Source organism: Sinocyclocheilus rhinocerous, unplaced genomic scaffold (assembly GCF_001515625.1).
Source record: "Sinocyclocheilus rhinocerous isolate Xijiao unplaced genomic scaffold, SAMN03320098_v1.1 scaffold2050, whole genome shotgun sequence".
Lineage (NCBI taxonomy): Eukaryota > Metazoa > Chordata > Actinopteri > Cypriniformes > Cyprinidae > Sinocyclocheilus > Sinocyclocheilus rhinocerous.
In genome coordinates, this window is record NW_015661574.1 from 18,941 (window position 1) to 33,259 (window position 14,319).

At 37.7% G+C, this 14,319-nt stretch overlaps 1 protein-coding gene across 1 annotated transcript in view; it reads left to right on the forward strand.

Moving 5' to 3' along the window:
* Nucleotides 1–14,116, forward strand: part of LOC107726355 (oxysterol-binding protein 2-like) — a 22,441-nt gene extending 8,325 nt beyond the window's left edge. Inside the window, exons 4-14 of the mRNA XM_016535898.1 lie at nucleotides 6,361–6,559; nucleotides 6,719–6,842; nucleotides 7,554–7,620; nucleotides 8,181–8,333; nucleotides 9,093–9,338; nucleotides 9,960–10,080; nucleotides 10,309–10,412; nucleotides 10,821–10,916; nucleotides 11,124–11,308; nucleotides 12,326–12,546; nucleotides 13,219–14,116. Of these exons, the coding sequence (XP_016391384.1) occupies nucleotides 6,361–6,559; nucleotides 6,719–6,842; nucleotides 7,554–7,620; nucleotides 8,181–8,333; nucleotides 9,093–9,338; nucleotides 9,960–10,080; nucleotides 10,309–10,412; nucleotides 10,821–10,916; nucleotides 11,124–11,308; nucleotides 12,326–12,546; nucleotides 13,219–13,361 (1,659 nt within the window). The 3' untranslated portion in view covers nucleotides 13,362–14,116. The remainder of the gene's footprint in view (nucleotides 1–6,360; nucleotides 6,560–6,718; nucleotides 6,843–7,553; nucleotides 7,621–8,180; nucleotides 8,334–9,092; nucleotides 9,339–9,959; nucleotides 10,081–10,308; nucleotides 10,413–10,820; nucleotides 10,917–11,123; nucleotides 11,309–12,325; nucleotides 12,547–13,218) is intronic.
* Nucleotides 14,117–14,319: the final 203 nt, after the last annotated feature.

The following is a 14,319-nucleotide window of genomic DNA, read 5'->3' on the forward strand; positions in this document are numbered from 1 at the left end:
TTTTTTTTTATGGATGGGCGCTTTTTATTTAACTTGTTTTGGACTGAAGCATGCAACACCCGCTGAGTGCCATGAAACAGCTTGAAAGATCAAAGACCATTTTTTATATAACTCCGACTGGATTCATCTGAAAGAAGAAAGTCATATACACCTAGGATGACTTGAGGGTGAGTAATTTATGGGCTAATTTTCAGTTTTGTGTGAACTAACCCTTTAAGTGTCCAAATATTTTTTTGAGCTGCTGTGTTTGTGTATAAGAGAGGTGTTAGTAGTTATGTTAGTAGTTTCACAAAACCAAAGTAAATTTATAAGTAAAAAATGTATCTAGATTCTTGACATATTGAAATATTATTGGGAATCTCACTGAATTTCACTTAATTCAGTGAACCATCTATCAATGTTACACACTGAATCACATGGCTCTCCCTCACCCTCAACTATTTTAAATGGTATTTCTCGGATATGTGGATGTACAACACACATGCATTTCTTTCCTCTAAACTCTTCCTGAAGTCACGAGCAGTCTGGGACCCTGGGCCTCACTCAGCAAAATAAAAGTGGAAGTGTTGCTTATGTTAAAGGTGAGGAGCTGTAGTTTCATGAATGTGCGAGGAAGCCACAGTCACATGCTAAGCGTAGCACAGAGCTCTCTAACAGTAGAGCTCTGGACAGTTAGTGCTGACAGAAGTCAGGTAAGTGCTGGTTTGTTGCTTTGTTTGTGGACTTTAAAGGTACAGATTGTGTGGAAGTGGGATGCCAAGAGTGGAGAGACCTATACGATTGCATTTAAACTATGTTCTGTATAGGGTCCAAAATTAGCACCTGCAAAGTGCCAAATGTGATTAAAAATGAACTTGGTGAGTAAAAAAAAAAACTTGTGAGTTGGCTTGAAAATTGATTAGGGACTGTAACATAATACATAGTTTAAGTCAAAATGTAAGAATGGTATTCTGATGCTCGCTGATGTAAATGATGTGAGCGATTAAAATATATAGATGTTTACAAAAAATATAGATGAAGATATACAAACAAATGTCTATTGAATAAACTATGACTAGCAGACATTTTTCTCTGAGGCCTAAATATTTTTTGTTTGTTTGTTTGTTTTCCCATAAATTCATGCATTAATGCCACCAAATGAAAATATAAGAATCTAAAATCACAACATGTTTGTGTTTTTATGAAGTGCATGGACATGGAGACTGCCTCATGTACATATGATGCTGCGAGTGAAACTGTGATCTGCAATGGTATACTTTTTTTAGTTAAAATATTAGTCAAAATATTTGTCTTTAAAATATATATATATATATATTTAGTATGTACTATTTTATCCGTGCAATTTAAAAAAAAATAGATTTGGCAAACTCTTTTATCCAAAGCAACTGCATTCAAGCTATATGTATTTTCATTTCCTGGAAATTGGACCCATGACTTTGGCATTACTTCAGGAACTTATAACTTGATTTATCTGCCATTGGCAGGTGTGAATTTTGGACACTGATGCCTATTTTGTAAAAAATTTAGCTCAGTTATCTTTGAGTGTGTGGTTCCTGATAAATCCAGCAGACTGGGGTCAGTCAGATTAGTCGTGTCATTGTGCCTCCACAGGAGACAAGGGAGATGGACAAAGAGTCATTGATTAAGAGAGAGATGAAGAAGAGAGTACAGTCAAGTGATTTCACTGAGTTTCACCCAGTGGCAGAGACACTGTTAAAGACATGATTGGTTGTGACTGCAAGCTGCCTTAATGATTTTGTGGCTGTACTGTAGTCTCAGTTATTAACGTGATTGATGAGCTCTGATGAGAGAGATGCTTTCACAGGTAACTCAAAGAGTTATATTACAGTGGTTATTTTTAGTGAAACCTATGTGTGGTGTGGGTTATTATTCTTAATAATGAGAAAGAAACATGCTTTTTGTCATACATTTCACTATATGTAGGAGAAAAAATTACTAGGTTTTCATGTTTCAGTTCTTATATAAAACTATTGAATGAGAACACGGAATTATTGAATTGAGATGAATAATGACACTGTATTGTCTTCTGAATTAGAACTGAATTTATTTGTTCCTAACTGAATAATTTTGCAGCACTGAGCCTGTTTCTACTGATTATTACTGTAAAGCTGCTTCAAAGTGATCTGTATTGTATAAAGCTCTATATAAATAAAAGTTACTTGACTATAGAAAGGAAAAACCTTTTTTTAAATCTCCCTTATTTCTCCTCGATAACAAGATTTAATACAGAGCAAATGGAGACATTTAGTTCTATAGATGAAGATATACAAACAAATGTCTATTGAATAAACTATGACTAGCAGACATTTTTCTCTGAGGCCTAAATATTTTTTGTTTGTTTGTTTTCCCATAAATTCATGCATTAATGCCACCAAATGAAAATATAAGAATCTAAAATCACAACATGTTTGTGTTTTTATGAAGTGCATGGACATGGAGACTGCCTCATGTACATATGATGCTGCGAGTGAAACTGTGATCTGCAATGGTATACTTTTTTTAGTTAAAATATTAGTCAAAATATTTGTCTTTAAAATATATATATATATTTTTAGTATGTACTATTTTATCCGTGCAATTTAAAAAAAAATAGATTTGGCAAACTCTTTTATCCAAAGCAACTGCATTCAAGCTATATGTATTTTCATTTCCTGGAAATTGGACCCATGACTTTGGCATTACTTCAGGAACTTATAACTTGATTTATCTGCCATTGGCAGGTGTGAATTTTGGACACTGATGCCTATTTTGTAAAAAATTTAGCTCAGTTATCTTTGAGTGTGTGGTTCCTGATAAATCCAGCAGACTGGGGTCAGTCAGATTAGTCGTGTCATTGTGCCTCCACAGCAGACAAGGGAGATGGACAAAGAGTCATTGATTAAGAGAGAGATGAAGAAGAGAGTACAGTCAAGTGATTTCACTGAGTTTCACCCAGTGGCAGAGACACTGTTAAAGACATGATTGGTTGTGACTGCAAGCTGCCTTAATGATTTTGTGGCTGTACTGTAGTCTCAGTTATTAACGTGATTGATGAGCTCTGATGAGAGAGATGCTTTCACAGGTAACTCAAAGAGTTATATTACAGTGGTTATTTTTAGTGAAACCTATGTGTGGTGTGGGTTATTATTCTTAATAATGAGAAAGAAACATGCTTTTTGTCATACATTTCACTATATGTAGGAGAAAAAATTACTAGGTTTTCATGTTTCAGTTCTTATATAAAACTATTGAATGAGAACACGGAATTATTGAATTGAGATGAATAATGACACTGTATTGTCTTCTGAATTAGAACTGAATTTATTTGTTCCTAATTGAATAATTTTGCAGCATTGAGCCTGTTTCTACTGATTATTACTGTAAAGCTGCTTCAAAGTGATCTGTATTGTATAAAGCTCTATATAAATAAAAGTTACTTGACTATAGAAAGGAAAAACCTTTTTTTAAATCTCCCTTATTTCTCCTCGATAACAAGATTTAATACAGAGCAAATGGAGACATTTAGTTCTGCTGAAATTTTTTTTACATCCAAACCATAACTGTGAATTCAAATAAGTCTGCCGAGGTTTGAAAGAGCAACCTCTGAGCAATAACTTTTTCCTGTGGGTGCAATCATGTGACAGTTTTGTGTCTGTGTTATTTACCAAGAGTAACCTCTCTTAGATGCTTGTATTACTCAATAGTGCTAGTCCGAGACTCAACTAAAAAAAGCATGACTCAGCTTATAGGCAGTCTGTATGTTTGCGTGTTTCTGAACGTGCACTGTCCATCAGATTTACACTTTCACTTCTGCTTTTAGTTTACCACTAGAGCTACGACCCATGATCAATTGCATCTGATCTTTTCAACATTTCTGTCATAGACATGTCACATATAATTTCTTAGATGTTGTGAAGCATTTCACAGACATTTCGATGAGAACAAAAGACAAAACTAAAAGAAAGGTAGAGAAAGAGGAAGACAGAGAGAGGAAGGTATTTCCATGATCTCTTCCTGTGGGGACCATTTTTATGAGGGAGACCAGAGCAGTAATGAGGAAAAGACAGTCTGTATGTTTGCGTGTTTCTGAACGTGCACTGTCCATCAGATTTACACTTTCACTTCTGCTTTGAGTTTACCACTAGAGCTACGACCCATGATCAATTTCATCTGATCTTTTCAACATTTCTGTCATAGACATGTCACATATAATTTCTTAGATGTTGTGAAGCATTTCACAGACATTTCGATGAGAACAATAAACAAAAGACAAAACTAAAAGAAAGGTAGAGAAAGAGGAAGACAGAGAGAGGAAGGTATTTCCATGATCTCTTCCTGTGGGGACCATTTTTATGAGGGAGACCAGAGCAGTAATGAGGAAACAGGTGAATCTGTGCATGGCACCTACGGCAGGAGGACAGATAAGATCCCTAGAGAATTGGGAACCGGGATTATCGTGATGGAGATAGTGAGGGAAAACAGAGAGAGGATGAGGATGTGGAAGCAGCATTTGCTGTACACCTCTGAAATCGATAGTATTTTTAAATATATTTATAGCTTATGGTAATATATTTTCACATTAAAAATACGGTATTTACCCCTATATACAGCATATTAAATTAAAATATTTTTAAAATGACTAATATATACTGTGTTTAGGTATAAATCCCACACATCATGAATCACATAATCCTTTAAAATATTTAAGTACAATAAAATAATTATCAGTATATAAAAATTGTGTGTGTGCGTTTATGAGTGTATATACGTATATATGTACTGTAGAAACGTCATTAAAACAAAGTTTTACAACAAGAAATTATAAATATATATGTATGTCATTTTTTGTTGTAAATCTTGTTTTAGATCACATTTTTTCTAACATTTAAAATATTTTAATTTAAAAAATCTAAGATTTAAAAGGATTATTTGGTTCAGTTGTATTTGAAAATGTGTTTCAGTAAATCACTGCGGCTAAAAATAAATATTGTTCTTAATTGTTTAATAACTTTTGAACCACTAATTTACTTAGTATGCTTTAAAAAATGTCTCATGAAGAGGATTCACATTCAGAGGCTCTGTAGTGAACGTGGTTACGTCATCAAGTTTTGATCAGCACTGATTCCTCAAAGAAACCCATGCGGTTTGTTCCTCTGAGGCAAACAGGAACATGATGCTTAGTCCCACCCCCGTGCCCAGATTGGTTCAAACTCTCATCTACCCAACCAATAAACATAGCTTTTGGGCTTCTTTGGAAATTTCAACAAACGCAAAGTGAAAGTTTTTTTTCCTCTCCTTTTTATCTTCAAATGCAAAGTGAAAGTAGGTGTGAGTTATGCGTATTTGCATGCATGGAAACAAACACAAAATAACAGATTTTCATGAGAAGCACTCTGACACAGCACAGCAGAACACATGACAGAGCACGTTGGCATAACACAAACCGTAAACAAGGATGAAACAACGCTACATATCGGATAAAGCATTGGAATTTAGGCGATATCCCGGTAGAATCGATTCCGACTCAGATACGTGTTTCAGTGAGGAGGAGCCAAGGGATCGATCCTTTTGGGTGTAATATTATGTGAATAATTCTTATATAGTTTGTGAAGATCATTTGCACTATTAGTTCAGTTGCACTCAGTATACTCTTTTTTTGGACATATCTATATTATCAGTAAATAAAATAGATATGTTTTTCACTAAAAAACAGCTAGAATAATATTGTGATAAATGGCAATAACTTGCTTAGGGAATGTTAGATATAGACCAAATTTCATTTGGAAATGTTTAACATCCAAGTATAACTTTCTGAAGAAAAAGAAAATCCAAACTTATAAAATAAATAAATAGTTGCTTGCATTTTCTTAAAATTCCAGCAAATTCATCCATTCCTAGAGAAAACAAATGTTAAACTGAGTCTTTAAATGAGCTAATCTGAAACTTCAAGTTCTCCTGTTTATAATGATATAGGCCTATGGCCCTTGATGCTGACTGCTACAATAGCTTTGAAAAACAAAGAGGAGTACAGGCGAGTCATGTGCCCCAATAATGCTTTAGGGGTTTAAGGGTTAAAGGATCATCTCGATCAGATTTGTCTGATTAGGGTTTAAAACATTTGCATTTAAGCATTTGGCACTTTTATCCAATACGACTTATATTGCATTCAAGGTATATGATATCAGTCCATGCACTCCAAGGGAATCAAACCCATGACCTAACACCATGCTCTACTGTTTCAGCTATGTGGTTGAATCAAAACTCTGCACAGAGATTGACCTTTAGGAGCAGAATCAAGCCCCCCTGAAGCTTCTGTGTTTGTGTCGATGTTTAGTCCCTGTTTTGTATCTTGCTGCGCAGGCGTGCCGAGATTTCTTGGACCTGGCAGAGAGCCACAGCCGCAGATGGCAGCGAGTACTTCAGCATGAGCGAGAGCAGCGCACCCACCTAGAGGAGACCATCGAGCAGCTAGCTAAGCAGCACAACAGCCTGGAACGAGCCTGGAGAGAGGCCCCCGCGCACGCTGTCAACACGCCCAATACACCCACCACCGACAAGGGTGAGACACTGGAGCCCCACCACCCCTATAGCATCCTGATCATTCATAAATGAATACTACAGAACTGAATGAGCTCAGTTATGAGACATGACGTGTTGATACCATGGTAAACCACCATGACTGATGTAATGGTACTGTTGTGCCTGTATTTGTGTACAGGAGTGAGTGAAAGGCCCAGGAAAGAGGAAGCGAGTGATGAAGATGAGGATACAGAGTATTTTGATGCCATGGAAGACTCACCTGCTTTTATAACAGTGACTGCCACGGACCCCTCTCAACACAGGTCAACTTCATCCCCATTTAACCCAAAAATGAAAGTCACAGGCTTTTCAACAACATTAGGGTAAACGCATTATGACAGAATTTTCATTTTTTGACGAGAGTTAAAAAAATAGTTGTTAAAAAATTCAATGCAGTCATTTTATTAAAAATTTGTCTAATTCAAAACATTTCTTAAGTCACTTTCCACTACCTTTGATGAACAACAGACTGAAAGTTCCAATGGAAAGTAGTATGGGAGCTTCCTGGAGTTTTTGACCATATGAATATGCATAATTTTTGGGTCAAATTTGAGCTTTGGTTGCATTTAAATATATTTGAACTCAACCGAATGTTGACCACCCATCCAAATGAGATGTATTCCAATCAAAATTATGACGATGAGGTGAGAATTACCAATGTTTTAACACTATTTTGGTAAAATGTGCAGTTATGAATAATTATGTCTGAAATAATTATTTTATAACTATTACATAATTATTTAAGATTGAATAGCCCTAAAAATGACTATGCTTTTCTTTGAAATGTATTGTATGTTTTTGTGTGGATATATTCAAGCATTCACTATTCATTCATTACCATTGTGAATAAGTGGAGGATAACGCTTGCCATTTATTTATTTAATAAGAGAAGCCAAATGCAAGAAAATGGTACCTAAATTATGTAGGATCTCATCCTCTTACTGTCTCTCTCTCTCTCTTTCTTGTCTGTGCAGGCGTTCTCAGTGTAATCTCAGTGGTGCTAGCGGAGGACAGCCCAGTGACTGGAACCAGGAAGACAATGTGAGTGTGACATGAAACAAGAGCTGAAAACAAAGGTTATATACACTAGGATCCAAAAGACAACAATGAAAATCTCAGATTCAGAATCTAATTTAAAAGGCATTGTGAAATACTAAAATTCAGTTGTTACAAGGGCCTGGAATTCGCTTCATATTTGTAATGACATTTTTTTTTTTTTTATTGAACTAATGTGAAATAGAAGCATTTTCATTAGTGGCCAGACTTTTGGACCCCACTGTATTTCATGTGGCATAAGGATCCAGTAGACTCAGTGTGACTGTGAATGTTTCCTCGGGTAGTCTGTTCATCACAGACTCTCACAGCTGTTGTTTATCTCAATTAACCAACTCTTAATTAACTGATATCTGCTACCCTCGTTTCATCTTTCTCTTGGTGACTCACTTTCTGAGACAGATGGAGCATCAGTCAGCTGTCAATGTTTACGTGTTACGTTCCTCAAGGGCACTCAGGCCCTTCAAATAATGTCTTTCAGCACAAACACATTTCATACATTTCAGATGTTTTTTTAATACAAACACTCTCGTCTCTGTCTTTTTTAGTGTTCTGTGAGCAGTAATGATTTTTCAGGCAAAGAGCTGCAGCCTCACAGAAAGAGGCGGACCCAGATCCCAGAGAAGCCCAACTATTCGCTCAATCTGTGGAGCATCATGAAGAATTGCATTGGCAAAGAGCTCTCTAAGATCCCAATGCCTGTAAGTGATATCAAATATTGAGAAAATGGTCCTAAATGCAAGATTAGAATCAGTGCATTGCTGTTCTTTGAGAACAGTAAGCAAAAAGTGGCCAGATTATATATTATTTGCATATACACTACGGTTCAAAAGTTTGGGGTCTGTGAGAATTTTTAAAAAATAATATTTTTTATTCAGCAAGGGTGCAATAAATTGATGAAAAATGACAGTAAAGACATTTTGAATTTTACAAAGATTATTATTTTAAATAAATGCTGGTCTTTTGAACAAATGTATCATGGTTCTTACAAAAATATTTAACAGCACCACTATTTCACAATATTACAGTTTTACTGATCAAATAAATGCAGTCTTGGTGAGTATGAGAGACTTGTTGCAGCTTCAATGCTGCATACAGACATATTAAAATATCTTACCGACCGCAAACTATGTTTTTTTTTTTTTTAGCTAATATTGTTCACAGCCCCTTGCTCTATTGAAGTTGGTGACAGTTCTCGTTTAACTTAAGTTTGGAAAAAAAGGCAAAGAATACGAAGCTAAATCTGTTCCAGCTTTAAAAATAGCAATCTATTAGTAAAGTTACTACAGAATGTATTTTAATGTAATAAATTTATCCAGATGCTAAACTTTTCATTCCAAAACAAACTTGTAAAATGGGTCTGTGGTCACAAGACAATTGTAGTATCTCCACATACTCATCAATATGTAGTAGAAGAATTGGGACACAGCCAAGGTCTCTTCCTCTCTCTGTGTGTCCAGGTGAACTTCAACGAGCCCCTGTCCATGCTGCAGCGCTTGACGGAAGATTTGGAGTACCACGAGCTGCTGGATAAGGCGGCGCGTTGTGAGAACTCTCTGGAGCAGATGTGTTTGGTCGCAGCCTTTTCCGTCTCCTCATACTCCACCACAGTGCACCGGACAGCCAAGCCCTTCAACCCCCTCCTGGGAGAGACCTATGAACTGGACCGCCTGGAAGAATTCGGCTACCGTTCCCTCTGTGAACAGGTCGGTGTTAAGAGTCAAAAGGTCTGTAATATATGAGGAAAGCTATCCATTAGCGTTCACATTCACCTCAGTAGCAGTTGTTCAGCTAGCACAGGACACTCTATAAGATTTTTTTAATGTTTTTGAAAGAAGTCTCTTATACTCAACTGTGTTTATTTTATCAAAAATTCTGTAAAAACAGTAAAAAAAAAATTTAACAGTATTTTTATTTGTATTTTTTAAATTCCTGTGATGGCAAAGCTGAATGTACTCCAGTCTTCAATGTCACATGATCCTTCAGAAATCATTCTAATATGCTGATTTGGTGCTCAAGAAACCGTTTTGCTGCTGAGTTCAGTTAGCATTGAAAGCAGCATATAAATTAGGAATTTAGAAACAAGGAAAGAAATGAGAAGTTAAGTAATATATTATAACACAGTGTCACATCACTGATTTTCAGTAACCTTCAACCATCACTGTAAATGCTTCTCATACAAGGTTGAGTGGTTGGAGGGTAATGATGGTTGAAGGTGACTGTGAATACCAGAATCACACATAGAAAATCCACACGTCTGAATGAATAAAGAGACAGCACCCCCTAGTGGTGTATTTTATATTCAGCACTCGGCCTATATCTCTCAGGTCAGTCATCATCCACCGGCAGCTGCTCATCATGTGATGTCACAGCGAGGCTGGACCCTGTGGCAGGAAATTACCATCGCTAGCAAGTTCCGTGGCAAATACCTCTCCATCATGCCTCTGGGTGAGTCTCCTCTCCTCTCTTGACTGTCTCACTATTTCACTGTTCTTCATACAAACAAATGTACACATATATATACAAAAGGTTTTTTCATGAAGTAGCACAAAATCCATAAACATTGTTTATGCTGATTTATTTTATTGTCACACAGAGGATTCATTCTGTTTCTCTCTTGACTTAACATTATTTGTATGCCATATTAGAAAGATGTCTTTCTGTCTGTCTGACCAGGTGCAATCCACCTACAGTTTCATGCGAGTGGAAACCACTATGTGTGGCGTAAAGTCACCTCCACCGTGCACAACATCATTGTGGGCAAACTGTGGATTGATCAGGTTGAACTTCTGACATTATTACATTTCTATGATTACCAGTATTTTGTCAAATATTCAAAGCCTAGAAATGTCAAGGGGAATATATTGCTTGTAGGTCCATGCTTGTAGAATATATTGTTTGTAGGACCTAGTTTTACTCAATTTTGATGTCCTCTTCTGAAAAAATAAAGACTAAAAATGAGAAAAAACAGTTTGGCAGTTGAACAATGCAGTCAACTGTATTAGCAGTAGTTAAGTTTTACCTGAAAAAAATCACTCTTTTGGCTTAAGACATTTTTTCTGTTCAATATCAAATACGACTTTATTGAAGAAAAACACATCATACCTCTGTGACCCCGCAGATTTTGAGAACCACTGATTTAATAGTAGGTAGTTCTCTCTTTTCATCTCATATTTTCTTTGTTTCAGTCAGGAGATATTGATATAGTCAACCACAGGACCAAAGAGACCTGTCAGCTCAAGTTCTCTCCATACAGCTACTTTTCAAGAGAAGTCCCACGAAAGGTATGTTTTAGACTTAAATTGTCCCTGTCCTTTTTCCTGTCCTTCCCACTGTGATTCATGTGTGAGTTATACTGACAGCAGATGTGACCCCTTTATGAATGTTTGTCCATCTTTCTATCCTCCTCTGCCCTCTTTCTGTTTCTTCATGCTTCTGTAGTTCAACCCCAGAGCTTGTTACCCTTGTTCTCCTTGTTCTTCCACTGTAAGGTCACAGGGGTGGTGAAGGACAGTGACGGCCAGGCCCACTACATCCTGTCAGGTACATGGGACGACAAGATGGAGAGTGCCAAGATTGTGCAGAGTAGCAGAGGAAGCAGCAGCTCTGAGGGCAAACAGAAGACTGTCTATCAGACGCTCACACCCAAACTGCTGTGGAAGAAATACCCTCTACCGTAAGACACACACCATTGATGTCTGGTATTAATATCTAACTTTTAATGCCACTCAATTTCCCACATAAAAATCAATAAAGTACAGGCCTACTTCCATATACTAAGTGAACTACTGACATAACTACCACACTACCTACCAATCAAATTAACTTATCACCTGCCTACTGACCAACCAAACCGCATGCCACATTACCTACAGACTGACTGACCCTACGTATCAACTAAACGAATGACCAAAACGACTGAATCTTCCTACCAGACTAACTCCCTATAGGCAGAGTTACCTGCCTACAAACCAGACTAAATACATATCAAACTAAGTCTAAAGGTAGTTTGTTCAGTAGGTAGGTAGTTAATTTTGCAGTTACATTGGTAGCTACTTAACTACTTAGCCTGTCAAACCGCCTACAGACTAAACTACCTACTTGCAGAATTACCTTCCTGACTACCTACTTACCTACCAAACCAACTACTGAACTAAGGCATTACCTTAGACTTACCTGCCAGACTATCTGAAGAACTACAGTATTCAGCATAAATGAGTACATCCCCTTTAAGTGGTCTCAGAGCTGGCAAAAGCTATGAAAAGAGTGACTCTTTCATCTCACTAAGTAAGATGCCATGTAGAGAAGTGAAATGTAACTTCCTACTGTAGCCAAAGCACAATAAACTCATTTAGCCTTTTCCAAGGCCCATATTTACAAAACATAGACTTCTGGGAATCCATACTCTGGTCTCATGAGACCAAGCCAAGCATTTTGGATCTAAATGCATCCAAAATGGTATGGTGTTGCTAGGGGAGGGTAGTTAGTTTGCGAGGATGTTGGTATATATTTAACTACATACCTGCCAAACTACTTACAGTCTAAACAACATATCTACTGACAGACCAAAACTGCCTACCTGCAGAACTAACTACCTTCTTCACTTCCTACTTACCAACTTAATCTCAACAAATTATAATGTTAGATTCTCTGATTTTTTGTGCATTTTCCTCTTCTTCTCTCTATCTCTCAGAGAGAATGCTGAGAACATGTACTATTTCTCCTCTCTGGCTTTGACCCTGAATGAGGAAGAGGAGGGTGTGTGTTGGACAGACAGTAGGCTGAGGCCAGACCAGCAGCTGATGGAAGCGGGACGCTGGGACGAGGCCAACGTAGAGAAACAAAGGCTGGAGGAAAAACAGAGAGCCACAAGGAGGAGGAGAGAAGCTGAGGCCAGCAAGGCCATAGACGAAGGTGAGGGGAAGTCCAAGGTCACACAATATGGTCTTCTGTGACATTTTGGTATTCTGTGACATTTGGTTGGTATAGGTTTTTTGTGAATGAAAACCATGAAAATATAAATTCCACTTTTGTGCCACAGTTTAGTCAGAACAATCCCAGTAGACTGATCTTAAGACTGTTCTCCTGGGGCCTCATTTATAAAACGTGCGTACGCACAGATTTGATCGTAGAGTGTGCGTACGCAAAAATCCACGGCAACGTTCATATTTATAAAAACGGTCTTTGACGTGGAAAAGAGCTTAGCGCCACGTCAGGGTCTGAGCAGACGTACGCACTTTTGTTTGCCCGAGTGCTGCAGGTTTTTGGAAATATAAGCCGTTCTTACCGCTTGTAAAAGATTTGGACATTGTCAGGTGCTCTTTTATAAGTCAAGGACATTAATTAGACATTGTTTACAGGGCGGAGATCTGAAACTGTTCAGCTGCGCACAATTTCAAGATCTTTGCAATTTATATATTTCACATCTAAAAGAGAGGCGTACGCACGTTTTCTGTGCGTACGTTCGTTCTATGAATCACACGTACGCACTTTGAGAAATGATCGTAAAATCAAATTTAGGATTCTTTCTACGCAGTATTTTATAAATGAGGCCCCTGGTGATTTTATTGTTGTTTTGTGTTACAGGACAGGACTTTGAGGGTTACAGGCCGCTGTGGTTCCACCAGAGGACAGATGAAATGACGGGAGAGACTATCTACGTTTATAAGGGGGGTTACTGGGAGGCCAAAGAAAGACAAGAATGGAGTATGTGTCCCGATATCTTCTGAACACACAAATCAATTGACTAACTCTGCAGATAAAGACAAAAGAGGAATAAACCCTCTACATGGACTAATCAGGGCCTTGGGACTGCAGAAGTAGTGGAGACAGGTTATGAACACCTATGCTGTTTGATCTCTTAGTGTGTGTGTGTGTGTGTGTGTGTGTGTGTGTGTTTGCAGCCCAATGACATATATCTTTGCCTGACTCTCAAACAGACTACTAAAATGGGAGAATGGGAAAATGTTCTCTCCGAAGTTCACTTCAAAGACAAGTGTGTGGGAGAAATGCGCAGTTGAACTCTTCTAGCCAAGTGCCGCCCCAGTTTATCTTCCAAAGCAAATCAGGTTCTTTTTATTCAGTACAACCCCATCATAAATGCACTTTCCTCTCTTCCCAGCATCTCTTACAGTGAAGTACACTGGACTGAGTCTTATTTATAAAGAGATCATATCAAAGACGCTCCTCCCCGTCCCATGCTGGCTTGGACAGCACATGAACAAACACATATGAAGCAGAGACTCAACTCGACACAATGCAGCTGCAACATTTCTGTGAATTATCAGATTGTTCAGCTTGTGTACTACGTTTAGTTTCATTCATATCAACAACAATACCATATTTGGGCAAAGGAAGTTCTTGTATTTGTATATCCCAGAGAATTACAGGAGCACAATCAGGCTCTTTTATTGGACACACAGCTGAAGACTTTCTCCCTGGCTCCGCCCACTTTGCACAACTAATGGAAGTTAAAGGGGTCCTATAATGCTACATGCACTTTTACAAGTTGTTTGAACTGGCAGTGTGTGTACACAACCACCCTAAAAAGATAAAAATCCACCCAGTGGTTTTTTGTTAATCTACTAAAATCTTTACCCCTTTCTCAAATCGAGGCGATCTCAGATGCCTGTCTGTGTGACGTCACACAGACAGGCCCCTCCCACGATAGTTTGATTGACAGTAGCG